At 42.7% G+C, this 26,552-nt stretch overlaps 1 protein-coding gene across 4 annotated transcripts in view; it reads right to left on the bottom strand.

Annotated features, from left to right (window-relative positions):
• CHPT1 (choline phosphotransferase 1) overlaps window positions 1–26,552 on the bottom strand; it is a 492,288-nt gene that overhangs the window by 181,680 nt on the left and 284,056 nt on the right. For all 4 annotated transcript variants that reach the window (XR_015295551.1, XM_086919155.1, XM_086919153.1 and 1 more), the window contains exon 7: window positions 20,218–20,343. Coding sequence is in view for 3 of the 4 variants with exons in the window: in XM_086919155.1 (XP_086775281.1) it covers window positions 20,218–20,343 (126 nt within the window). In the remaining variant the exon portion in view is untranslated. The remainder of the gene's footprint in view (window positions 1–20,217; window positions 20,344–26,552) is intronic.

The raw sequence follows: 26,552 nt of genomic DNA, 5'->3' as shown, positions 1-26,552 counted from the left end.
CTTTCACAGTGCGCTCGCTTAAGAGACCGAATGCCTTGGTTCATACTTCTAAAGATCGACAATATATCCGTGGTTCAATATATCAACTATCTCTGTAGAACAAGATCACTGGTTTTGGTGTGTCGTAAATATTTAATTTACCATCTTAATTTCTATGCAGGTAAGTACTTAATCAATAATAACTCAATCGGAAAGAAAGAAACAGAGTCCGTGGTGTTAGAGTTCTTAGGGGTTTTATTCCTTAAAAAGGAATCGTTCCGGAACTGGATATCGGGTTCCTGCAACCACAAAGGGTTCAGGAAGGGATAGAGCAATATTTTATTGACAATACATAGCTTATATACTTAATTTACATCATAGAAAGCAATATAGTAGGCGTAACAGCTGAGAGAAGACAAGATAACAGCATCCACGTGTTACTAGTACGTAATCAGAAGGCGTGGACTAGGCGTAACTGGAGGTGTGTTCTAGAAACGTCACAGGTAGGTGGCACTAAACAGGAATGTTGCAATGTCAGCAGAAATCGGAGGCTTGGATGCGCGCGCAGCTGCATGACGTGTGATTGGCGTGAAACTGGAGGGTGCAGGGGGCTTGACATTTACACTGACGGAAAGAAACAGAAGTCTGGCATGTCGGATCAACTTGTGCTTCTATCATATCTGATATCTGATGTTTAGGAACTGGGCTATCTGGGCGGAAAGGTCTCTGGGACAGAAGCTATTCTATACTGACTGTGAGTGCGTGTATAAGCGCCTGAGTGTCTGCATGAGAAGCGTGGGGGCATGGGCCTTCCATGGGAGCATGGTAACAGAGGCTATGAATTACTTGCACGGAGACAGGCCGGCCCTTCGGCTCTGCAGCTGGGGAATGTTTACTGAAACTAGTAGGCAGGAATGTATTTTCGAGGAGCGGAACAGATAATTCGAAGGTTGTAGTCCGTCTTGGCAGGCAGCAGGCCGAGCTAAGCGTGGTGGGCCGCGCTGGAAGTAAGGCAGAGTTCACAGGTACGGGGGCAGCCTGGGCAGCCTGGGCTGAGGCTTTCAGAGTCAGAAGGCAGAAAAAGGCTCGATGGTAGAAATTCAGGGCCTACTTTGCCAGAGCTGAAAACGTGTAAAGTACACCACAAAAAGACGTTGGCATGGCATACTTAGGAACGGACTATTCAACCCATTCAGGGTGGGTCTGAAAGAGGACATGTTAACGTTGGACGCAAATGTATTTGCGTCTTCATAGCTGGCACAGGAGGGAAGTTACATGCACTTTAACTCGTACATGGAGACGGTGGGGTACACGATAGGGAACATAACTTGACCAAAAATTTATATTTCCTCATTCCCTCCTTGTTCCTTACGGACCCTTCATGATATATCGATCCTCATGAATTGATCAGTCTGTTCTTGTAACATAATTTGCTCGTCTCTCTTCCGTTGTCTGTTTGAGAGAAAACTGGAATGTTCAATGCACGATGTGGCGCACAGTCCACATATCGCCGGCCCACACTGTAGGCACAGGCAGCAACTGAATACTATGACAAGGCCAATGCCTAGGAAGGATAGGATCTTCCATCCCCAAGCGGACAACGTTGTCCAGAACCAACCGGACCAAGTCCAGGTGCCTGGATTCTGATGTATTAAACTTGCAATTTTGTGAAGACGTGTAATAGCTTTGTATACAGATGGCGCGTTTTCTGGAATGAAAACACAGCAACTTGACCCGATGACCTTACAGGCTCCACCTCTATCTGCCAAGATGACGTCAATAACAAGACGATTCTGAAGGACAACAACCCGCATGGCGGACTGCTCTTCGGTTAAGTTACCTAGGGCGGAGGCAGTTTCATGTACTACGGCTTCAAGTGTTCTAGTTAACCTACGTATTAATTTACTGTTTTGGACGGGGCCTAAAAAGAAAAAGAATCCTTTATTAAAATCAGTGTATTGTTCCCATGCCGTTTCTGTATAGTCGACAAGCGGGAGATCTCTTCGGAGTCTATTCTTTACTAGATTTGTGTTTCTGTGATAATCAGGAGGGGCTAGAAAAACAGGTGGCAGAAGGAATGCAATATAACAGGTACCATCCCAATCTGGAGGTAAACGTATGTATGCGGTATGACCACAAACAAAATAAGAATGACGGGTAGCTTTAAAGGACGATTTACCATGATCACTGAATTCGACCACAGTAGTACATTTACTATGACCTAAGTGTACTGAACCTTTCTTCCTGACACATAATTCACCAGTGACTGGTAATACTGACATAGCGGGCAGAACTGATGCAGCTTCGGATTCAACAGTAAGAATCATAAGGTTAATTGTGTAATTACGTAATCCATATACTTCATTTTCTAGATCAGTTCCTATTCTAATGGGGAGTCCCTCCTTATCAGGGTAACAGACGTCGAGCAGGACTAAGTTCAGGTTTCCCCAAACCCAGCTCCCGTCGAAAACAGCAATATCAGGATCTAAGGAATTAATTATTTTAAACCATGCACCACAGGAGCCGTTGTGAGTGAACGGGTACGGAAAGAGGGGCAGAGCTCCCTTGTAATTCTGGTAGAGAGGGAGTCGGCCACATATCCAGCAGTTTGTAGCGTTATTAGTCTGATGGGAATGATGTAGCATACTAATGAATGTGTTGTTGCGCAGCGCAAGTCTGTAAGAAAGTTCATGTGGAGGTAACTCACTAAAAGAATGTTCAGCAGAAACATTGTAAGCAGATTGTTCACGCTTGAAAATAGGGCAATAGATAGGAAGTAGTATACTTGCAACAATAATCAGAATACTTAGAAAAAACATTATTAACAATGTCACTATACAGTGAATACGCAGTGATTTGCAGTATGTACGTTTCTTGAATTGTCTCTCTCTATATCTCGATCTAGGGGGTACATGTCAGAAACTATTTAACCGATTCACCTAGGGGAGGACTTAAACAATTAAACTGTCTGACTTGCTAGATCGGAGCTTCAATCGATACTCCTCTTGGGGAGTTTTCTCTCGTTCGGGTATTTTAAAGTCACTAGGTTTAATACAGTCTTTGGTGGGGGTGGACGAGTCAGGGTCTGGTTTCAGTTCGTTGCATAGTTTAATATGACTTGTATGGACCCACCCCTTTCTGCCCTCCAACTTCACTGCGGTCCTCGTAGTAAGAAGGACGGTCTTCGGCGCTTTCCAGCGGGGCTCCAGCGGGCTTTTCCTGTCGAAGTTCCTAACTAAGACCAGGTCGCCAGGACGGACATCATGCGGCTTTACATCAGTGTTGTCAGGAAAGGCTGCGGCAACCTGTGAACGACATGATTGGAGTGCAGACATCAAGGAGGCAAGGTAATCTGTCAACATGTTACAATCAACATCGGTAATTTTCTTAGGAATGGGCGTCCCCCACATATTCGGTGGTCTGCCAAAGACCACTTCGTACGGGGATAGTCCTGATCTCGAATGGGCAACCATTCTCATATAGAACAGTGCAACTGGCAGGGCGACTATCCAGTCGACCCCTTTCTCCTGGCATATTTTGGCAAGGCGGGTCTTAAGTGTCTGGTTATGCCTCTCTACAAGGCCTGCGGCTTTGGGATGTCGGACACAATGGAATTTCCACTGATATCCTAGCAAAAGGGAGACATGCTTCATGAGTTCGGATGAGAACGGCTGTCCGTTATCTGAGTACACGACACGAGGCAGGCCGTATCGTGGGAAGAATTCTCGAACCAGGTGCTTGGCAGTGGTCGGGGCAGTGTAATCTGAGACTGGGTATGCTTCGGTCCAACGAGAAAGTGCACAAACGACTACGAGGACATATTTGAATCCTCGACAACGGTCCATCTGGATATAATCCATCTGGAGGACTTCAAAAGGGTGATCGGGAGGATGAAATCCACCTTGCTCTACAGGGACGCTTTTACCTGGATTGAACTGACAACAGATCATGCAAGTACGCACTTTCTGTTTTGCTGCTGCTCGTAAGTGTTTGTTGTACCAGAGATTCTGTAAACTGTCTAACATAGCTTTCTCTCCTAGATGTGCAGGACTATGTGCTGTATTTATCATGATTTGGACCATTGAGTCGGGGAGGAACCATGTAGATTTTCCCTTTGTGACCCATCCTTGATCTGTCTGGATCCCTCCTAGTTCAGTCCATTTCTTTATTTCATCTGGAGTGGCATGTGTCTGAATATCGATTACGTCTAGGGTGGGATCCCTGACTGACATACACTGAGTTGGTACTATTGTCTTTGTCACATCAGTAGTCTGGGTGTGAGTCAATGCTGTATGTTTTGCTGTCTGGTCTGCCAGGTCGTTACCCTGGGAAACAGAATCTGTAACCTTAGTATGTGCTTTACACTTCATGACTGATATGCCCGAGGGCAAATGTATTGCTTCTAATAGTGCTTGAATGAGGGGACCGTGTTGGATCTTGGCACCATGAGAGGTCAAGAAACCTCTTTCTTGCCATAACATGCCGAAGTCGTGTACGACTCCGAACGCATAGCGGGAGTCAGTGTATATGTTAACATTTCTGTTCTTGGCTAGAATACAAGCTCGGGTCAGAGCGATGAGCTCCGCCGCTTGAGCAGACAGTGTGTCAATACGGTGTGTTTCTTTAACTTCAGTTTCAGTGGTCACTGCATACGTGGCCACTAATTCTCCTGTGCTTGTTCTCATGCATGAACCATCCACATAAAGTGTCAGGTCTGGATTTGTCAGTGGAACATCTGTTAGGTCTCGTCGAGGTTTTGTTACTGTATTAATGATCTCTATACAATCATGCGGTGTTGGATCTGTCATAATTGTAGGTAACAATGTTGCGGGGTTCAGAATGCTACAGCGTCTGATTTCTATGTGTGGCTGGAATAGTGTCAATTCATAACCTGTCAGTCGTGCTATAGTCAAGTGTTGAGTCTGGGTTCTGTTTAAAAGAACCTCTGCAGAATGTGGAACTTGAACTGTTAATGGATGTCCTAAAACAATTGAATCGCTCTGTCTGATTGCTAGTGCTGTTGCTGCTACTGACTTCAAGCACACAGGGAGTGCCTGGGCTACTGAATCCAATGTACTTGAAAAATAAGCGCAAGGCTTATGTGAACCTGCTTGATCTTGAGTGAGGACAGACAATGCTGTACCCTCACGTTCTGTAACAAAAAGTGTAAAAGGTTTGCTGTAACATGGTGTCGCTAGAACTGGTGCTTGGCATAAAGCTTTCTTTAATTCTTCAAAAGCCTGTGTATGTTCCTGAGTCCAGGGAAGGACAGTCGAAGTCGCTGCCTCCTGTGTTGTTAACTGAATGAGTGGTTTGGCTAGAAATGCATACTGGGGAATCCATTGTCTGCAGTACGAGGTGAGGCCTATGAAGGCCCGCACTTCCTTTTGTGTCTGGGGTTGTGGCATATTTACAATTAACTGAATGCGATCGGGAGTGAGCTGTCTCCCCACTTTGGACAGCAAGTGACCCAAGTACACAACTTGCTGAACACAGAATTGTAGCTTCGGGCCAGAAAATGTAAAACTGTCAGTGATGCTTGTTCACATTCGGGCTCACTTCGTGCGGTGATCAGCAGATCATCGACGTATTGCAGTAAAGCGGTGTTAACTGGCATTGTGATACAATCAAGTTGTCTTTTCAGTGCTTGGCTATAGATGCTGGGGCTTTCTGTGAATCCTTGAGGTGCGCGTGAAAATTTGAAACTTCGTCCATTTAAACTGAATCCGAAGAGATATTGGCTCTCTGGATCAATAGGTACACTGAAGAAGGCGTTCTTGAGGTCAATTACAGTAAAGAACGTTGCTTCTGAATCAATAGCAGTCAATAAGGATGAGATGTCGGGAACCACAGGGTACTGTGGAATAATGCATTTATTCAGTTCTCTTAAATCAATCACCAGCCGATATACTGGCGGTGCATTGGGGTCAGTACGTTTAAGAATCGGAATGATGGGTGAATTACAGATATTGGAGTCGGTCTCTACGACCACTCGTTGGGCAATGAGCTCTTCAATGATTTCCAGTAAAGCCACTACAGCATCGGGTGGTAACTTGTATTGTCTGATTCTGGGTAAAACTACACCTGGTTTGAGTGTAACACGGTATGGTGTAATGTGCATACAACCTACATCAGTTGGGCCTTTTGCCCACAAGTGATCTGGTACATTTTTCAATCTGACATCAAACTCACGTAACATATAATGACCCTTGAAATCCCGCAGAAAGAGTCTGACTCCCTCCGGGGAACAGCAGATCACGGCTCCTAGAGCCTTCAATGTTTTTATTCCTAACAGATTTTCTGGACATGATTTCGTAAGTAACAAGTCTGTAACACGTGATAATGGACCCACAGCCAGGGGAACTGGTTCTGATACCTCATTTACAATGGGCTGTCCTGAAAAACCAAGGGAAACATTCTGTGAGCCTGAGAGTGGTGCCCCTGGAACTTCATCATGACTGATTGTGGTGCGACTTGCCCCTGTGTCAATTAAAAACTTTCTGTCTTTTCCCAATACTTGACTATGTACATAAGGACCCTCTTGATCTACAGGAATCTCAATAAGAGGCAAGCCACCCTCCCTCTCTAGGCTGTTTCATGTATATCGTGGATAATCGGGGTAAGCGGACTGGGCATACTGGTACATCTGTTGTGAAACTTGCTGAGTTGCGGCAATGGGCTGCGGCTGTGATACCGCTACTGTCTGTGCTGTATGTGATGAAGCATGCGTAGGCTGTGTATTCTGCATGGGCTGTATATTCTGTGAAGACTGATGCTGGTTATGGTCTTGTCTAGGCGGATGCGGTCTTTCTTTAGTTTTACCTGTCGCTATGTTATGTTTCAGAACTGGGCATTCGTGTACGTAGTGACCTGGCTGCTTGCAATAGTTGCATGTCCCTTTAACGGGAGCTGCGGCGTGACCTGTCTGGGTCGTACCCTTTCTGTGGCCGTCGGTTGGGACCGACTGGGCTACTAGCATTTTCATTTTCGTGTCTTTCATACGTTTCTGTTCCTGATCCTGCTCTTCTCTAATTCTGTTCTGATGGTATTGTAACATTTGTAACATCTGTGATGGCGTATTGGCTTGCCATGTACTCTCGACCTTGTATACACGGTTTTTAACTGCTAACAGGGAATTCTCGACTAACATTGATACAAAAAGATGCGGGTACGACTCGCTACTTGGTTTAAGACCACTATTAATAATGAAACATTTCTCGAATCTTGAATAGAAGTCACTAGTATCTTCGTTGGGTTTCTGTTTACATGCTGAGATTGCATCCCAGTCTTCCTTTCTAGTTGTCAATAATCTTGGCAGAACCTGTACTATCAGACCTGGTAATGCTTTAGTTTTCTCCCCAAGGCCTACCCCTGGGACACGTTTGTTCTCTTCGTCTTCTATTTCTGCCCATACAATCTTTTTCTCTCCCACCTCCCATTCCTTTTCCTTTAGTTTCTCGTAGATGCCCGTGGGCAGCAGTACCTTTAACATTTTCGTGATATCTTCGTACGTATAATCCCCCATCAGTAACATGTCTTTAAGCTCTCTGTGAAAACCTGCAGGGTCTTTATCATGGCACGGGACTAGTTTCTTCATTTCTAACAGTTCTAACTTAGTCAGAGGCGTGTGTACATACACACGTTTCAAGTTATGATCCTCACCCATAACTGGATGCACTTCTCGTAAGGGGTTCTGACTTTCGATGCCATGCAGACGTTCTATATGATACATTTTTCTTTCTGGGGGCGGGGCGGGAACATATTCGGAGCTTATGAAAGTGTTATATCTGTGGCGTTGTTCTAGAATTATTTGAATTAATTTGGTGCTTAAACCTCTCCATCTATCCATGAGTAGTTCTTCTAATGTATCGTGTAAGGGACCTGGATCAGAATGTTGATTTCTGTATTTCGTGAGGAGGTGCTGAATCATGTATACACCTGCTAATTTCTGCTCGTCTGGGGAAAGGTTCAGGAATGTCTGTGCTACGGTGTCATCATTGTATATATCCGGATTGTCAGTCCATAATATGGCTGACCGAGCTAGTTCTTGTTCATCCATAGAATTGAGTACATGGTACCACATTCGTTCTCGAAGCCTTTTATCAGTCTCCTGGAACTGATGTTCGGGAGAATTCGGGTTTGTTAAGGCAGAGAGAAAAACTCTCTTGCTTTCTGGACGAATGCTTTTCCTAAGGTAAGTTCCCTTACCTACATACGCTATAGTGTCCGTAGTCTTTTCTGGTTCTTCAGGTTCTTCTTCCCCCTCGGAGGAAGCTTTTTCTTTCTCTTCTTTGTGCATGTCTATCACTGCTTTTCTTATTTTCTTGTACATACTGGCTATGCAAGTCCCCTTGTCGTGTTTTCCTTCAGATATATTTTGACCCCACCTGTTGAGTGCATCTAATTCACCCTGATCTGTCTCAGGCCTGTCTCGTTCTCTTATTAGGCAATTTATGAAAAAACGTAGTATCTGTCCTTGAACGTCAACTTTCTGATGCTCCATGGCATCCTTAATACTGTCAGGGTCTTTCCCAGTCTGTACAAACTGATATATTCTATCTAGGTACTCTTTCATTCCTGCAAACATCAGCAGGAAATCAGTAGCAGATCGTAACCGTAGAGATGCCATCATCATTCTATCGTCTTTGCCGGGTACTGGATCATATCTGCAAACTGTAAGTTGTCCTTTGAGTATGTCGAGACGGGGTGATTTGAACGTGAAAGGACTCTGCAAGTCCCCGAGCTGTAACCTGTGCGTTAATGGCGGGGTCCGGAGACCCCCTGTCGCACCTCCTGAGGCGGAAGCTTGGACATTATTTCTCTGTGGAGTCTGTATCTGTACTTGAATTTGTCTTTTAGTAGGGTCAGGTAGACGTGGTTTCGGTAGATCAACTTTAGGTGTGGGAAGTGGTGGAGGTGGTGGAACAGGGGGAATCTGTTGTGGTACTGGTGGAATATAATCTTGGGGCGGGTTACCACCCCCGTCCCTGTCGTTAGGCAGGGCGCGGACAGGCAGATTGGTGTAAGCGGGTGCTACATCCTCTAGATAGGAATTCAGGAATATGTCTTTAGTGGTCCTGTGAGTTACTTTAGTCGGAACCAATGGTGGCGGCAGATTTTTCGGTATTTCTGAAATGGCCTCAGGCGAACCCTCGGCCGCGAGATACATACCGTTTACGAGGTTATTTCGTGCACGGTCTACTTGCTCTGATTTTACTCGGATCCCTTCAGTAATTAATTCGTTTTCTTGGGCTTTATCTGATTCTTTAAGTCTGTCCTCTCTACGTAGTTCTTTTTCAGCACGCTTATGTGATTCCTTACGCCAAAACTCTATGGCGTCTTTCTGAGATTGTCTGGCTTTCTTTTTCCATAATGCTTCTTCTACCTTAATGATGCACTCGGCATCCCATGTTCCAGTAACTGGCCATCTGTGTCTCTCGTCTAGATGCTTAGTATAATCGGCCCATAATTCTAGATACAATATGGCATCTATGCCATGCTTATGGTACATAAAATTTCCAGGAGTGTCCCTAGGGGGGATAGGAATTTCTTCCTCTAGTATCCCTTTCCTAGTTCCTATCTGCTTTAACTTGTTGAAAAACGGCATCTTGTTTACTTAGTACTGAACGCTCAATCCTTGCTACTTAATACTGGATACGGCTAGTTATACAAGAACACAATAATGCACATAAAAAAACAGTCACACTCATACCACGACATTAATCACATAAAAAAGACATTTGCGACATATATGACTACCCCCTATATCGGATGTACTGCTAAACAGCACAGATACACTGTCAGAGACAATGCAAAAACTTGAATAACTGATGTACTGCTAAACAGTACAGATACACTGTCTAAAACAGTGCAGACCGGACTTGTGTACCCAAACCCGTCTAGATACGTCCCAGCAATGGTACTCACCGGGAAGCACGGAAAACAGAAGGCCTCGGAAAACTCGACTGGACTGGACTGGACCGGACTCGACTCGACTCGACACGTGGATACTTCGGAAAACTGGTGGGCCTCTTGACACCTCGGACTTTGCTTCTTTCGGCTAGGCTCTGGTCGGGATCCTCCGCACTCCTCACCGCCTCGTCTGGGCACTGATCGCAATCTTCGTCACCTCCGTGGGCCAGAGGGAGATACAGGAAATCCTGCCGGTACGCGTAGTTTCCTTCTAACTGATGGCAGGGGACAGAGCTTGCAACGTACCAACCGGCGCGTGGGGTGGGGGAGGGGTCCCTGTTCGGGCGCCAAAATGTCGTAAATATTTAATTTACCATCTTAATTTCTATGCAGGTAAGTACTTAATCAATAATAACTCAATCGGAAAGAAAGAAACAGAGTCCGTGGTGTTAGAGTTCTTAGGGGTTTTATTCCTTAAAAAGGAATCGTTCCGGAACTGGATATCGGGTTCCTGCAACCACAAAGGGTTCAGGAAGGGATAGAGCAATATTTTATTGACAATACATAGCTTATATACTTAATTTACATCATAGAAAGCAATATAGTAGGCGTAACAGCTGAGAGAAGACAAGATAACAGCATCCACGTGTTACTAGTACGTAATCAGAAGGCGTGGACTAGGCGTAACTGGAGGTGTGTTCTAGAAACGTCACAGGTAGGTGGCACTAAACAGGAATGTTGCAATGTCAGCAGAAATCGGAGGCTTGGATGCGCGCGCAGCTGCATGACGTGTGATTGGCGTGAAACTGGAGGGTGCAGGGGGCTTGACATTTACACTGACGGAAAGAAACAGAAGTCTGGCATGTCAGATCAACTTGTGCTTCTATCATATCTGATATCTGATGTTTAGGAACTGGGCTATCTGGGCGGAAAGGTCTCTGGGGCAGAAGCTATTCTATACTGACTGTGAGTGCGTGTATAAGCGCCTGAGTGTCTGCATGAGAAGCGTGGGGGCATGGGCCTTCCATGGGAGCATGGTAACAGAGGCTATGAATTACTTGCACGGAGACAGGCCGGCCCTTCGGCTCTGCAGCTGGGGAATGTTTACTGAAACTAGTAGGCAGGAATGTATTTTCGAGGAGCGGAACAGATAATTCGAAGGTTGTAGTCAGTCTTGGCAGGCAGCAGGCCGAGCTAAGCGTGGTGGGCCGCGCTGGAAGTAAGGCAGAGTTCACAGGTACGGGGGCAGCCTGGGCAGCCTGGGCTGAGGCTTTCAGAGTCAGAAGGCAGAAAAAGGCTCGATGGTAGAAATTCAGGGCCTACTTTGCCAGAGCTGAAAACGTGTAAAGTACACCACAAAAAGACGTTGGCATGGCATACTTAGGAACGGACTATTCAACCCATTCAGGGTGGGTCTGAAAGAGGACATGTTAACGTTGGACGCAAATGTATTTGCGTCTTCATAGCTGGCACAGGAGGGAAGTTACATGCACTTTAACTCGTACATGGAGACGGTGGGGTACACGATAGGGAACATAACTTGACCAAAAATTTATATTTCCTCAGGTGGACCTCACCAAGGACGTTTGGGAATTCTGCCTGGACCAAAGATTTAGGTCACGGCACAATACTTACCGGGCACACACAACATCATAGCGGACTGGAATCCAAGACACTTGAAGGATTACAGTGCCAGGAATCTTGACTCAACCATATTCTAGATGATCATGAACAAGAGCGATCCTTGCCTGTAGGCCTCTTTGCGTCTGGTCTCAATTATCAACAGCCCTGGTTCTTCAGTTGGAAGCTGGTCCCTCTAGCATTGACGATGGATGGTTTTATGATGGACTGGGGTCAAGCCAGGGGAAATTTCTTTCTCCTATTTGCAACAAAAGCCAGGTTGATGGCGCAGGTCAGAAGGCAGATGGCATCTTTGATTCTGGTGGTACTGGGATTGGGGATCTCAAATGTGGTTTCCAATTCTTCCGCAACGTTCTATGGATTCTCCAGTCCTATTTCCCCAGAATCTGAACATTCTGACCTGGGTAACTTACACCCGTTGATGGTGAGCTGGCCGCTCAAACTAATGGCATGGAGGATTACAGGAGATTTTGGGGTATCCCAGGCCTATCAGAAATGGCTTTAGACCTCATTAGAAAGGCATGGGCAAATTCCACTATCAAATAGCATGGCTCTGCTTAGCGCAGTTGGTCCCGTTGGTGTCTGAGACAAAAGTCGGATCCTGTGGGGGCAGATGTAGTGCATATTTTGAACATCCTGTTGGATTTCTCACAAGATATCTTACAATAAACACGTTCAGCTCTGCTATTTCAGCAGGTCATGAGCCACTTAAGGGGAACCCACCTGGTTTGTCTCTCCTCAGAGGGATTAGGCTGTCAAGACCCCCAGAGTATAGGTATTCACAACTCTGAGATGCTAACGTGGTATTACGTCACTTGAAGTTCTGCAAGACAGGTTTTTGTCTAGGAAGGAGCCAATATATAAGCTTGCAATGCCTATCTGCTTAGTTTAATTTAAAAGAGTCAGAGGCTCTTTTTTCACTCCTGATGGTGTCACCTTTATGGTGTCTCAAACCACCAAAACCAATATTAGTACGGTTCATATTCTGGCTTTCCAAGATCACCCAAAGCTGTGTGTGGTTTGCTCCATCAGACCTCAAAGATACAACAGAGCATATTCATCCTGTGGGTTCAAGACTATTGTTGATTGCATTAACAAAATTGTTTACTTTTTCCTCCCTCATTGCCAGGTGGGAATGATTGGATGATTTCGGAAGCCGACATCATTACCCCAGATTTTGGTGCCCATTCAGTAAGAGGAATCATGGTTTCTAAAGCTTTTTTGATAGTGGGGGTTTAAAGGATATTTTATGGGCAGCCAACTGGTCGTTGGAATCCACTTTTTCAAAGTTTTACTTAAAACCCGTGATGAAGGCGGCATCATTTGTAATCAGTAAGCTTTAAACAGGCATAATATGGGCTTTTGGTCCTAACATATAATGTAAAATTTCCTCGCTGTTGTAAAGAGAAGATTCAGTTTTATTAAGGACACGGAGGTGAGGATTATCCCCCTGAAAAGCAACTGCAGGTGTCTAAACTCCCTGTAAACTGTTTGAATCAATCACAGCTTATATGATGAGTATGCTTTGTTAGTTCTTCTCTTATGTGTTTTAAGTTGTGATGCTTACTAGGCTAAAAGGTTGCATACCTCAAATATTTGTTTACATGTGTGGAAGCTCAGTATTCAACTGCAAAAATAAAAAGATCAATGACAACAGTAAAATAAACAATTCGCTCTAAGCACATTTGTTTTGCAAGATTTATTGGGAACCCAATCAGTATGCAATCAGAATGCAATATACGTGCACATGGAGACCTCAGCAAAGCTCACTGAGTGCCCAATTGGTATGACAGTGTAGAGACATTTTATAGGTATAAGCCCTCACAGGATGGGCATCATAGCATACGTAATCTGGATCAGGCTATGACCTGCTGGACCAATCAGTGAAGTGCACATGTGGTGTGATACCCTTTTAAGGCTCGAAGTGTGCCTACACCCTAATGTCGTTACCCACGTGTCATCTACAAGAGCAGATTTGGGTTTTTCCCTAAAGGTGAAATCTGCGTTTCTAGTGTACGTGGATTTGGCACGTACTTGACCAGCTAGGGCAGGTCATGTCGACATCATTTACTGACAATGCAATGTTTAGCAATAAGAAGCTGGAAGCTGGAAGCTGGCGTGTTTGTTCTCGGAAGCCTTGCGTTGCTTTGCACGTTGCAGCTGACTGAGACTGACTTGACACACAAAATGGAGCGTGCGACCATTTTGTGGATTTCTGCTGGTGTCTTTCTTTAGTAGTTCAAAGAAGACTATAGGCCTGAAAACATATGTATTTGGTATCATATAAATGTCTGCTTCGTCACATGGTTTTCTCTTAAGTCTACTCTGTTTGGATTCTTTTATTACGCTGATTGGTTCAGTGTGGTAATGCTGTACTTTGTCTTTCCAGGAGATTAAAAGAAATAACGGCACCAGTGAGGGAATGGTTACTGTGGAGTTTATAGTACGAAGAAAGAGGAAGTGCTGGTCCTTGGGGGGTGGTCTTATGTGGTCACTGGCGTACATGATTGGCGAACCGGAAAGTTTATACTTGGACTCATGGGATTTGTAGTCCTTCATTTTTAATTTAATTCTGTTTAGTGTGGCTGCTGAGCTAAATAAAGAAATTAAAACATAATCCTCGCCGCTGTGTCCTAAATAGAATTGAACCTTTCCTTCCCAATATGAAAACAATGACATCAAATTTAATTATTTCATATTTTTCCAGAACTTCATCTTTTTGTTTTTCCTCTACATGTTCTTCTTTATTTTGAGAATGGAATATTGTGAAACTGCATTTATTTCCAAGGAACTTCACCACTGTGTAACCTCAAGATCTAAGGAGCTTATTTAGGCCCTTGGGAGGTGGCTTGCCGTCTTCACCAGGGGGAGTGGATGGTATGATCTCTGCTTCCCATGCTCAGCAGGTGCCATGTTGAAAGTACTCCCTTGGCAAACATTTTTGTTTTAAAAAAACAATTGAAAAATTGTGAGTTTGTTTCTTGAAAACAAAAAAATAATGACCCCCCCCCCCACCCCCACCTGCAGGCAGAGGCGTAGCTAGAGCTTGTGGCGCCCGGGGATATACTTCAGATTGCCGCCCCCTGTGGGGTGCTGGGGAAAAAGGACGGCGAGCACCTGAAAGAGGTCCGAGAGGCACGTAGTATCGCCGCTAATAGTTACCTCGATCATGCAAGTTACATGCACATACATGACACGGTCCAGGGCTAGATAGCTCCCACCCCCAAAATAGTGCCGCCTGGGGAGGACCACCCCCCACATAGCTACGCCGCTGAAGGAAAAGCAGAAGGAAACCCAAACGTACATCACTTCTACTTACCCTGTCTCACTCATACCATCACAGCTTGTGCAGGACCCTTGTCCCCTGTCCCCTATCTACCCCGTCCATGACATATCACTTATGACATCACAGCATGTGCAGGACCTCTGTTCCTTACCTGCCTGGTCATGACATCTGATCCATGACATCACAGCAGGTGCAGGACCCCTGTCCTCTGGTCATATTCAAGCAACCTACCCCATCACGTGCCCAGCTTCTGTGGCACGAACACCTACTCCTCTAGGCATAAGCTGCGATTGTAGCGAACTGTTTTTAGGGGGTGCTGATCTGGTTAGATTTACAAGAACCCCCTCCCCCTGCCTCTCACGACCTTACCTGGGTCCTGCGGCACCCACTGGGGCTGCCCTCATTCTTGGTTTAAGTGTCTGCAAACCCTCTTTAGAATCCACCTCTCTCCGTGACTCAGCATCACTCTGTGAATGAGTTCTTGTTCCACAACACATGACCTTCCTCGTCTACCTCACAGATGTCAGTTACAAAGTGCGCTGTGCCCAATGCTGAGTCATCCTTTCCTACCTCAGAAAAAGGTGAACTTTATTCTCGTAACCCTATGGCTGCCCCTCTCACCCAACCACGCTCGCAGGTGGAGGAAAATGTACCCTTGGTAAATCACTATGAAATAAACAGAGTACCACATGTCATTTACATGTTAAAATGTACAAAGGCCAAATAAGAGAGTCACTTATTCTTATTACTGCAAGCCCGCCACTTCGGTCTTTCACCATGACCATCTACTGTGACACTACAAGTTAAACAGAACCTATGTCTTTGCCGTTGTGTTTCAACAAAGGCTGGACTAAAGGCCCCAATCTTGGCAAGAAGCAGATGGGTTTAAGTGAGGTCCAAATGAAAACAACTGGACCAGACAAGAAAAAGACTTCTTTCCCCAAACCTTAGAAAAAACCCTGCCCCAACATCTCAATACTATCGCTCCCTTAAGTCGGATGACACTGTCATCACTCCTCTTATCCCAGTCAGTTCCATTCCTCTTCATCATTCGCACCGTCGGTCTCTCATATCACCATTGATCAGTGAAATCTCATTAGGCTGTGCAACTCCTTTAAACCTATCAGCCACTCATGGCTTTAAGCAGAGCAGCTCCTAAAACTGACTTTTCAATGGATCACTAATGGCTCTAAATCCAGCTACTTAAATTTCAAGGCAAAAGAATGGATCAATTTCTCAATAATGCTCTAAGTGTGAACATAAATATATACACCTATCTCAATAATGGCCATAAAATAAAACCTTAAGGTAATCTATACCAGCAACGCAGCTCCTGTTTACAGTACGGAACTCTGCATTAACGACGCAGATGTATAGAGTTCATCTTCATTACATAATAGTATTTTCTATTTTTCGATTTATGAGTTATATTGTTCCTAGACATCAAATGAAATTCTATTCAAATATGGTGTCCTGTACATTTCTTCTGACTAACATAATTGAGTCAACACACATTTGTTTTAAAATAAGATTGAAGTAGAATATAAATAAGTCCCACAGGAATATTGTTGGAATATAATACAATTAACCTGCTTCTCGTGGGCATATAGAGTTCTCCTTGTTCTGTTCACACAGAAATAAAATGGAGACAGCTCTGAAGAGTATAGAGTTGCATACTGCTTATGGTACATGTTTTACATGAGATCTCTAACATTAAGTATATATGGAAGAATACTACTCGCTAAGCTCAGAGACACCCCAGCCTGCTACTGTACTTGGAGAAAGATAGGAAAAACAGAATGGGGTCAGCACTAGGGAGTTCTGTGTGTGCTTGCTATTTATGGGGCATGCTTTACATGAGATCTCTCAAAGCAAGGGTACCATTTAGTGTGTATGGAATACCGCTACTGGCTAAGTTCTGAGTCACTCCTGCCTGCTGCTACCTTTGAAGAAAGAAGGAATAAACAGAATGGGAGTATGCCTCTACATAAGAGTGTAAAGGTATGTGGTACAATCTGGTATGGGATGGGATAGTTCAATTGACAAGGCGGAGAGACATCCCTAACTATTACTGCCCTGAGACAAAGAAGATGGAAATTAAATGGGACATCATTGGGAAGTATTGTGCATGTGTGTACAGCATATGGTGCACACCTCTACATGAGTTCTCTCACAGCAGAGGTACCATCTACCATGTATGGAATCTGCTACATTATTGTGCTCTACGCATCATCATGCATTCATTGGAAATGTATGATATTTAACTTTCTCCAGAGCTTTTTCAACACCCTACCCTTTGTTAGACACAGTCCGACCTTCTTTGGATGTGCTGCCCCACCATGCATAGTCTCTTCAACAAACATGGTGCCTCAAAAGCAGATTAGAATTAAAGGCGGTATAACATTGTGTGCCTAATAGGGAATCTTGAGTGAAACATACCTCATACCTGCGTTCAAAAACAGTGTACAAACTACAGAGAAAACTTACTTGTAGTTGCTTCAATCTCCAAAGGATCAGCACGCACCACCACAAGGAGAGTTGAGAGTCAATGTCTTACTCTCACTACCTGCCCAGTGCCCGAGGCCCAACCAACTCACTCAGTCAGAGTGCCAAGTGCAGCAAGTCACTCCCACATGGCCTGAAACTGGGAGTTGGTTCGGTTCCCGAACTTGCGTTGGCTTGTTCAGTCAGTCTCTGAAGGCATGCACACCACCACGTGCCTGCGTGTTGCGCGCTAAATGACAGCACAGCTTTACAGTCTGCCATGGGCGGGCTCTGGACGATAATGTTTGCAGGGCCGTCATTGGTAGTATTTTCGCGTGCTACCAGATTGACGACCCTGGCACCCAAACATGAAGGTACACTTTTTTGTAGCCTCAGGTGGTGCATGAAGTGCACACACACTGGCCAATCAGACTCAGGCATGCTGCACGAGCAGCACGGTTCCTGTTCATTCACTGGCAGCCAATGGTGATATACTGTCATAGTGCGTGCGCTGCAGGCAGCATTTTTTTTGCCTTTTCAAGCAGGTGCTGCACAGCGTTTGTACTTCAATTGCCGGCTGCGCAGCACTGGCCCGTAGCGGCGGTCTTTATAATTTATTTGGGGACGGTGTCAGTCAGTGTCCCCAAATAAATTATAAAGGCAGCCGCAACTGGCCAGTCCCTCATGGCCGCCGCCCTCAAATTAGTGCCACCTGGGGCGGAGCGCCCCCCCTCCCACCCTCCCAGCTACGCCGCTGCCTGCAGGGAGCTTTTACTCTGTGCATAGTGGCCATTAATCATTTTCCCTGCTGGTATGGTGAACACGGCAGGAAAAATAAGTGACAGCTTTCCTCTCTTAATAGGGTTGAATGGCCATTAATCTGACCCAGCGGTCTTTTAGTTGGCGGACTGCTACGGGCAAGGGTAACTGACAGCAAAGGATCTGCCAGTTGTTTCAATGACTCTAAATGGTGCGAGGAAACTGCAATTTTGGCAAGGCGAGCAGAATACCATTATGGAGAAACGCCATATGATTGTGTTCCTCCAGCTCCCAGGAACCCTAAATAAGCACCTTAATCTCCAACTGAAATGCATAAGGAGGCAATCTCATCAGTATGCCAGTCTACTGATTTGTGGAATGAAGTACTGGCTAAGATGTATAGAAATTCCTAAGCCACCACAATAACTTACTTTCCATTCGTAGCATATCAATTAGTTAAATTACATAACATTTCTAATGCTGCAGATGATTTATGTTGGTCATGAAAACAAAGGGGATCTCTGTCATATGCTGTTTTCTTGTGATAAAGTTGACAATTTCTATAACCTAGCTCTGAGTTTGTATTTATCTGTAAATATTAGCAAAAATGGAAGCCTATTATATATATATTTATTTTTCTTAATGTAACCAGGTACTTTGCATGTAATACATGTGGTGTTCATGTGACATTTAAAGTATTACAGTAGCATTAAAGACACACCACATTTAGAAGTCAGGCATCTTAAAGAAACATAATTTATTTTCTACAATCAAAGCAGTGTAAATTTAAGTCAGCATTTTGCTAACTCGGTGAAAGGCTAGATCTGATATGTTGAGATGTCACCATCCCTTTTGATATCTTGGGCTTCATCCAATCTCCCCATATTTTAGTGTGCTTTTGAGGGTAATCTGATCATTTATAAATGAGGCTCTCCATGGTTGTGCAGTGACCCATACACTTCGCCCACACAATCCATTGTTCAATAGTGCTAACTTGTGTATATTTGTATCTAGGTCAGAGGATATTTGTAGCAGGATTATTTGTGGGATCTTCATTCATCCATCTCGTAGCCGCTCCTACCAGAAGGGTCCAATTCTGCAATACTGAGGGAAGGACATCTCCTGGATGTTCACCACATCGTAGGCATTTAGAGGAGTTAATCGGTCCAATGTACCATAGTTTGTTGTGTAAAGTATTCTTGGTGAAAACATTTGAGGTGAATTATCAGTACCTGGGTTGCTATAGCCACTTATCATTATGCCATCCTGGCCTTTTGCCATTTTTCATCAATAAGTGAACCCACAGCTCTATGCTATTCGTACATGTGCCTCTCAGTTTCCCAAATGTATTTTTAGGTTCTATACTAGAATACTGGATCTCCTTAAGCATTCTTATTGAGCAAATCACCTAATGGTAATAGGTCTTTTCTAAAGTGGTCTATCTATCCTACTTGAATTGTATCTGTACAGATCACAGAACTGATAAAATGCTTGCTTTTCCATTTTTTTTTAAATTAAAAGCTACCTGTGTTCAACCCTTATTGTTTAAAGGACCATATTTTAATCCTCCATGAAATATTTAATTCATAATTTCTCCCTTTCATATTTGCATCGGGTACATTTCTATTAACCTTCTTTCAATAAAGACGTTTCAAGTTTGATCTCGTTTTCTCTTTTCCTTTTCTGTTCTTTCTACCTTTCTCTCTTTTTCATTCTTTGGTTATGTTCTTTCTTCAAGAGGATCTTCCTGTGGTAACGGTTGTTAACTCTTCATATTGAATATTTTAATTATTTTGTTTATTAAACACTTTGGGCAATACGTTTTATAAACGTTTAAATTTCGTCATTTACTTAACAAAATGACTACTTATTTTTCATATTACTTTTATTATTTTACCGACCGTTTTGATGCTGGTAACTCAAGGAAAACCTCAACAAAATTGTTAAGCTGAAAATAGTAGACTGCTGCTAAGAGTGTATAACAATTTGCAAAGTGTTATCAATTTGAGAAGTGGAAGCTGCTTGCTACTGGTTCACAGGGCAGATAATCATACCTCCTAAATTTGTAACGAATGCACATAGTCCTTAAACAAAAAACAGCATTGTTAAAAAACGTGGTAAAATATGAACCTGAAAGAAAAGTGTACAAGGCTTACCAGTGCCACCCACAGAACAATATACTCATTGATAAAACCATTGAAGTACTGGTCCAGAAACAGAAGTCCTGGCCCAATGAAGGCGGTATCCTGGAGATATATTTCACTTTTTGTCATGTGAGCCACCTGAAAAGCATTATCAACATTAATTCAAAATGGATATAAAGGACTGTCATCTGGCAATTTTAACTGCTGCTGCTTTATTTATGCACGTTTACAATTAGTAATTTCAATGATAACATTTATTTTTTAGAAAGCAATTTCCTTAATATGTTCAGCTCATTTAAACACAATACATTTTATTGAAGGAACTAAGAAGCAAAGTATGACTTTACCTACAGATAAATATCTTGACTGTGTGATCTTAAATAATGTCTGATCCTTTAAGCCTTGCGCTTTCAATTGTACATGAATTCAAAATAGAATGGCAATAATGCTTACTCATACTCCAAGTACGCAATTCATTATTCTAAATAATGATCTCACTCCTAATAAGCAGCGTTTCCATAAAGATCTTATGCACCATGACTAACTTCACATTTAATTTTTATCTTTCGTGTGGTGGTAGAAATGACATGCTCTACATTTTGACAATTATTATGAAAATATCATTGCATATTTATGTCAATTTAAACTTTTATACACTGATAATACGCTCTTTAAGAAACTTCGGAGGCAATTTAAAGAAACAAAGATTGCAGAGTACCACAGTAAGTGTGCACATTTAAAACAATTCATATATATGTGCTAATGTAACATGGCCACTATTTTAAATATATCAGAAAACGTTTAATGAAAGAAACACCAAAATACGGGCCTCTCTGTGTATGGAAAACGACCAATGGTTTTCTTGCCACAAAGCACAAATGTGTCAATGGCACAATTTAGGCCAACAGTGAAATCTTCATCACCTATAGATGGTTTAGTCTAAACAGCTTACTACATTTGAACAGTTACTTTTGTTTACCAATATCCCTGTGATCCAACAGAATGACAATAACATTAGGAAGATGTTGGAATAACTTTCAATAGCCAGGTTTAACAAAGTGAAGCAAGGGTATAGAAAAAGTGCTGAAACTAGTGAAGATTTATTTTGTAAACAGAAATCTTCATGTGTGGTTAGGGCCATTCTACCACTGCTTAAACATTGTGGGGATACATATTAATACCTTGATCTGATAGTATGAAGCCTAAAAATGCTTAAGATTCTGTGTCAAAGATGTATTTGTCTAATTTGGAATAGTAAGATTGGGCCCGTAGAACTGCCAAAACATTATGCCTATGCTCTTCCAAAACTTAAGGGATCACAATATCATGTATATATACAAGCACACGTGTATCCCATATTTCCTGGAAGATGCAATAACCTAAGCGTTGATAAAAGGCAAGAGTCCTGTACAAGCAAAATGGCATAACTAGATAATTGAAATGTGTCCATCTAGCATTGAAAGCAGACTTCCACTCAACTCCCGCTTCATATTACCCCATGATCATATTACAAGCCCATCCTAAGTCTACTTTAGTGAATTCTTTTGCAGAGCGAGCCTGGTCCGATAAGACAGAGATCAATAGTAATGGGTATCAGTGCCTCACACTGATAGCATTCAGTTTTCAAAAGTCAACACACGGTCTTAAATCACTATTGGCTTTTGAAGCAAAAAATATAGGTGCATCTGTTGCGGAAGAAGAAGGTCTAATGACACCGTTGCCTAAATTCTTATTAGGATGTTCTTCCTCCTTTCTTTTTAATGGATAAACCAAAATGTGTGGGATCTTTGGATCAAAAATTTGCTCACAGAGCAATCATATCACCTCTCGGGAGGTAAGGTGTCAGCACTTTTTTCACTGAACACACCTTGAAAGTCAGAGTAGAATTTTGGGATATTGCTTTTCCCTTCTATTGCATTCAGAATTGATTCACAACTCTTTTGGGAAACAATAATCCTTGCATTAATTCTAAGTGTACTGTACACTATATGATATCCAGTCAACCAAAGGATTGTGTTGGAAAAGCCATGGCTTTCCTAGAATAATATACAATCACCCAAGTTTGTTGCCATTATAAATTTCTTGGTTTCTTCACAGAATTTTCCCGATGTTAAGAGAGTGGCACACATTCCTTTTGGTGGGTTCGGGCTTCTTCTTCCTTCAAGCGGGTATATCATGAACTTCGTCCAAGAAAATGAAATGAAATAAAATTAATTTGTACTTTTAAAGCGCACTTATACCATAACCGGGGTTTCCTGGCGCTGCACGCATAACGCTGTGGAACCCTTCCTGGCTTTTCCCTGTGAAATGTCCACTCCTGGGCACCCCCAAGGTAAAGTCAGGCATCCCAGCGCTGTTGGGGCCGGTGTGGAGATTAAGCAAGCTATTGCCCAGAGATGCAGAGTGGGACCCATGATTAGAATAGGCACGAGGCGAGAATGATCAGGTCCGAGGAAATTGAGCCCAGGGTCTGTCGCTCTAACCATTGATGAATGTGGGTGAAAAGCGCAATCAGGTACTACATTAATAATGTTTTGTGCGATAAGTGTGCTGTGCTGGAATTATGCCTGCTCGGCATATGTCTACATCAATTAAAGCGGCCTAGCCCCAAAATAGCAACTGGGACTCCAGCATGCAACAACAATTTTAAACCATAATCATATTGTAAAAACCTATTTAATTTCAAATTTTTCACATACAAAATGGACTGTGTTCATCCTAGTATCACCAAATTCACTATAATAATCAGTATGATTACATCATCATACAATGTACACATACAAAGAGATTCACAATCAAATGTAAATATTTCAAATTGGTTACAACCCAATGCATTTCGGGACACTAGGTCCCTTCGTCAGGGGTTATCTGTTGAAAAAGAAAAAAGGAAACATGTTCATATAATGCACACAAATTATAGCATGCTCTGTTAGTATCAAACAGACGAACATACACAATCACAAAAATTGTGCAACCTCCACCACCAGTGAACCAAGTGTCTCTGTATATCACAACACTTACTAAATTCTTGTAATAGGTCTGACCGTAAGATCTGTCAATGTCTACAACACAAATTGGTAAAAATGAGCTCTAAATGAAATACCTTTTAAACCATAAACCTTAAATATAAATAAAGCCGAACGCAGACAACCTGCCAGTTGGTGAGGAATCCATATACACAACGATACTTCAGAAACACTCCTAGTGATTCTGAAAACAAAAACAATAATAATGGGCATCACTGTTACCGCTGACAGAGAACAGGATTTTGAAGCCGCACAGCTTAATACAGTACTCTCCTCGTGCTGATGGTAACCAATCAAGCGTTCTACTGAACAAATGGCACATCAATCGAACCTGTGAAACACTGAAATAATTGAGGGTGCGATATTATCAAAAAATCCAACGTACATACTTAATCTAGTCCCTCCTCACCTCAAAAGCGGGTAGGTGTAAACATGACAATTTCATTTTTCGACATAGTCCCACTCTCAGTCAATAATGGCGCGTAGATACGATGAGAACAGCTCTGTAACCAATTTCAAACACAAATTTCAATATCAATTGAAAGCTTATACTTATCGATGCACTCCCAATCAGAAGGAAATGTTGGCTCACCTATACTAAGGAACAGCACCTATTTCCGAGTGGTCACCATACGCCAAATGCTCTCCAATCCTGTGAGGTGACAAACACAGCAATCTTAGTGCGAGTTCACAAACAATCCCATCCTCGCATTCTAACAACCCGATTTGCTCACCTCAAATGAAAACTCTCGGACGATGTACGTTTGTTCGGCCGATTCCGCTGTACTCTACCAAATGCTAGCTGCCATTTGTCATACGAAGACGGCGATGCGTAATAACGTATCCCGTGAACTCAACATAGAAAGTGGACTTTCAGCGCGACTATTTCCAAAGAAACTCCACATACCTAAATCATGCTAACACTCCTGAAAGCGACGGATTGCCATAAGTAGACCTAAACAAAAGACTATACCACAAACTCATCTCTGGAACAACTTTCGAAAACTAGCATGTTTCACTGAATACCACTCACTTGTTCAAACCATCATAAGCGCAAAACCATCTCCAATCCACCAAGTTCACGAGTACTGTCGGACGTGACTTGGAAAGAAGGCTTGATATTTTTTCGGAGGTACATTGATGATATTTTTTTGATTTGGAACAACTCAGAGTCTACACTGTTGGCTAACATTCATGCTTTAAATTTGGTGGATCCCAGAATTCAATTTACTTATCACATCAATAAGAAATCTGTATCTTTCTTGGACGTATTGATTGAACTGGAGGCTGGTAAAATTTCGACTCGAATGTTCAAAAGTCCGACGGATAAAAACAATGCTCTTTTGTGTACGAGTTTCCATCCTCCGTCTTTGATTAAGAATCTGCCAGTATCGCAGTTCTTGAGAACAAGACGGATTTCATTTGATGATACAGTATGTGATGTAATATTACAGCAACAAAAGTTAAACTACATAAACAGGGGATATCCTGATTCCCTTTTGGAAACACAATTGGAGAAAGTTAGAGTGACACCAAGAGAATAATTGCTGGTTAAGAAACCTAAGGAATCTATAAACCGAATGGTATTTGTCTCAAAATACTCAACAGCATCTAGAGACATTAAACGGATCATCATGAAACAATGGGAAATTCTAAAGACAGAGAGTGACTTTGGGTCATTATTCCTTGAAAAACCACTGTTAGCCTACACAAGGGCACAGAATTTGAAAGACCTCTTAACATAGAAAACACGAGCAGTATCAACTGAGTCAGCACGCTCAACAAAGGGCACAAGCAAATGCTGGAATTGTAAAAATTGCAATAATGTAATCCAAGGAGAATTTCTTTTACATCCAAGAACAGGAGCCAAAATTAGATTACAACACAGCACTAACTGTAACTCAGAGCATGTTGTGTACATGATCAAATGCCCGTGCGGGCTTCTTTATGTCAGAAAAACTGAGAGGAAAATAAAGATTAGGCTATCTGAGCACAAAAGTAGAATTTGCACCAAAAGTATGACCTCAAGTTTGGCCGCACATTGGGCGGAAGCACGCCATTCAATTGCACAGATCAAATTTCAGATTATTGAACAAATACAACGTTCTCCAGGAGTCGACAATTCTAAAATCCTCCTTCAGAGGGAAGCTTTTTGGATCAAAGTTAAGTTAATTCTCTGCATATCCTACTGTCGTCCGATCTGTCCAAATCTTGGCGTCTAGCATGGGCGCCATCTTAAAGCAGCCTTATATATGCTTTCGTGTATGCGCCATCTTGTAATATGCTCGTATTATTTATTTTAACATATAAACATCTTCCTGCCCATGTAAACGGGCCAAGTACTATCTACAAACCGATATCATACATCTGTATATATGTGATATATATCATTTTATAAAACATTAGCTTTACTCAAATTCCCAGTATCGGCGACCAGAATAGGCGCCATGTTGGAACTTCCTCAAATATGCTTGCATACACGCGGCTTCTTGTAGTGTCTCAGTACCATTCTCAAACGTATAAGCATACTGATACTCGTGTGAATGGTCAGTATATATACTAGCAGTCCAATATTAAGCATATATACATAAGTGATGCATCAAGTTTACAAGCACGTTGACTGACTCAGAATACATTAAAATTACTTATTATATCTGTCCAATTTTCCTATTCCAACCGTGTCAAATTAAAGTCAGACATTCTTGTTTCCCTTCAGCTGAAGGTACTACCTTACAAAGTGTCCTGCTTTCCAACCATACACCCTTCCTCCTAGTCTTTTCTTCCTGTGAGACGGACTTGTGCACATTCTTAATTTATATCGGTTTTTCCGAAGTTGTCGCTGAAGAAAATTCCACAGAAGCCCGAGATCCAACTGTGTGACGTCATTCTTCTTTCCAGACGGGGTTCTTTTTGCTGACTGTTTATTTGTAAAACTAGATTGATTAATTTATTAGTGATAGTTGATCGATTAGCCATTAAAGACTGAATGTCTTTCAGGTCTTTTCTCAAACCATGGCAAACTGTCGCAGCTGAAGCTTATGTATATGCATTTTATCCGAGTCCTCTTTAGACTAGTGCCTCCTAACCTTTATAGAACAGTGCTTCCCAAACTTTTTAGAACCACAACCCAGTTTGCAGAACCACAAACTTTCTCGACCTACCTACTCGTGCCCTAAGGTAACTACAACTTGCACCCCGCAATGCACAATTTTGCCATCAATTTTACTGCGAATGCTGCAGTGAAAAATATTATTTAATAAAAAGTGATGTAATATGTGGGGTAATTAGCAGTGCATGAAGAGGGGGTGAGTTATAGTTACA

Source organism: Lissotriton vulgaris, chromosome 1_1 (assembly GCF_964263255.1).
Source record: "Lissotriton vulgaris chromosome 1_1, aLisVul1.2, whole genome shotgun sequence".
Lineage (NCBI taxonomy): Eukaryota > Metazoa > Chordata > Amphibia > Caudata > Salamandridae > Lissotriton > Lissotriton vulgaris.
The sequence above is the reverse complement of the archived record's forward strand: the minus strand, read 5'-3'. Positions and strand labels throughout refer to the sequence as shown.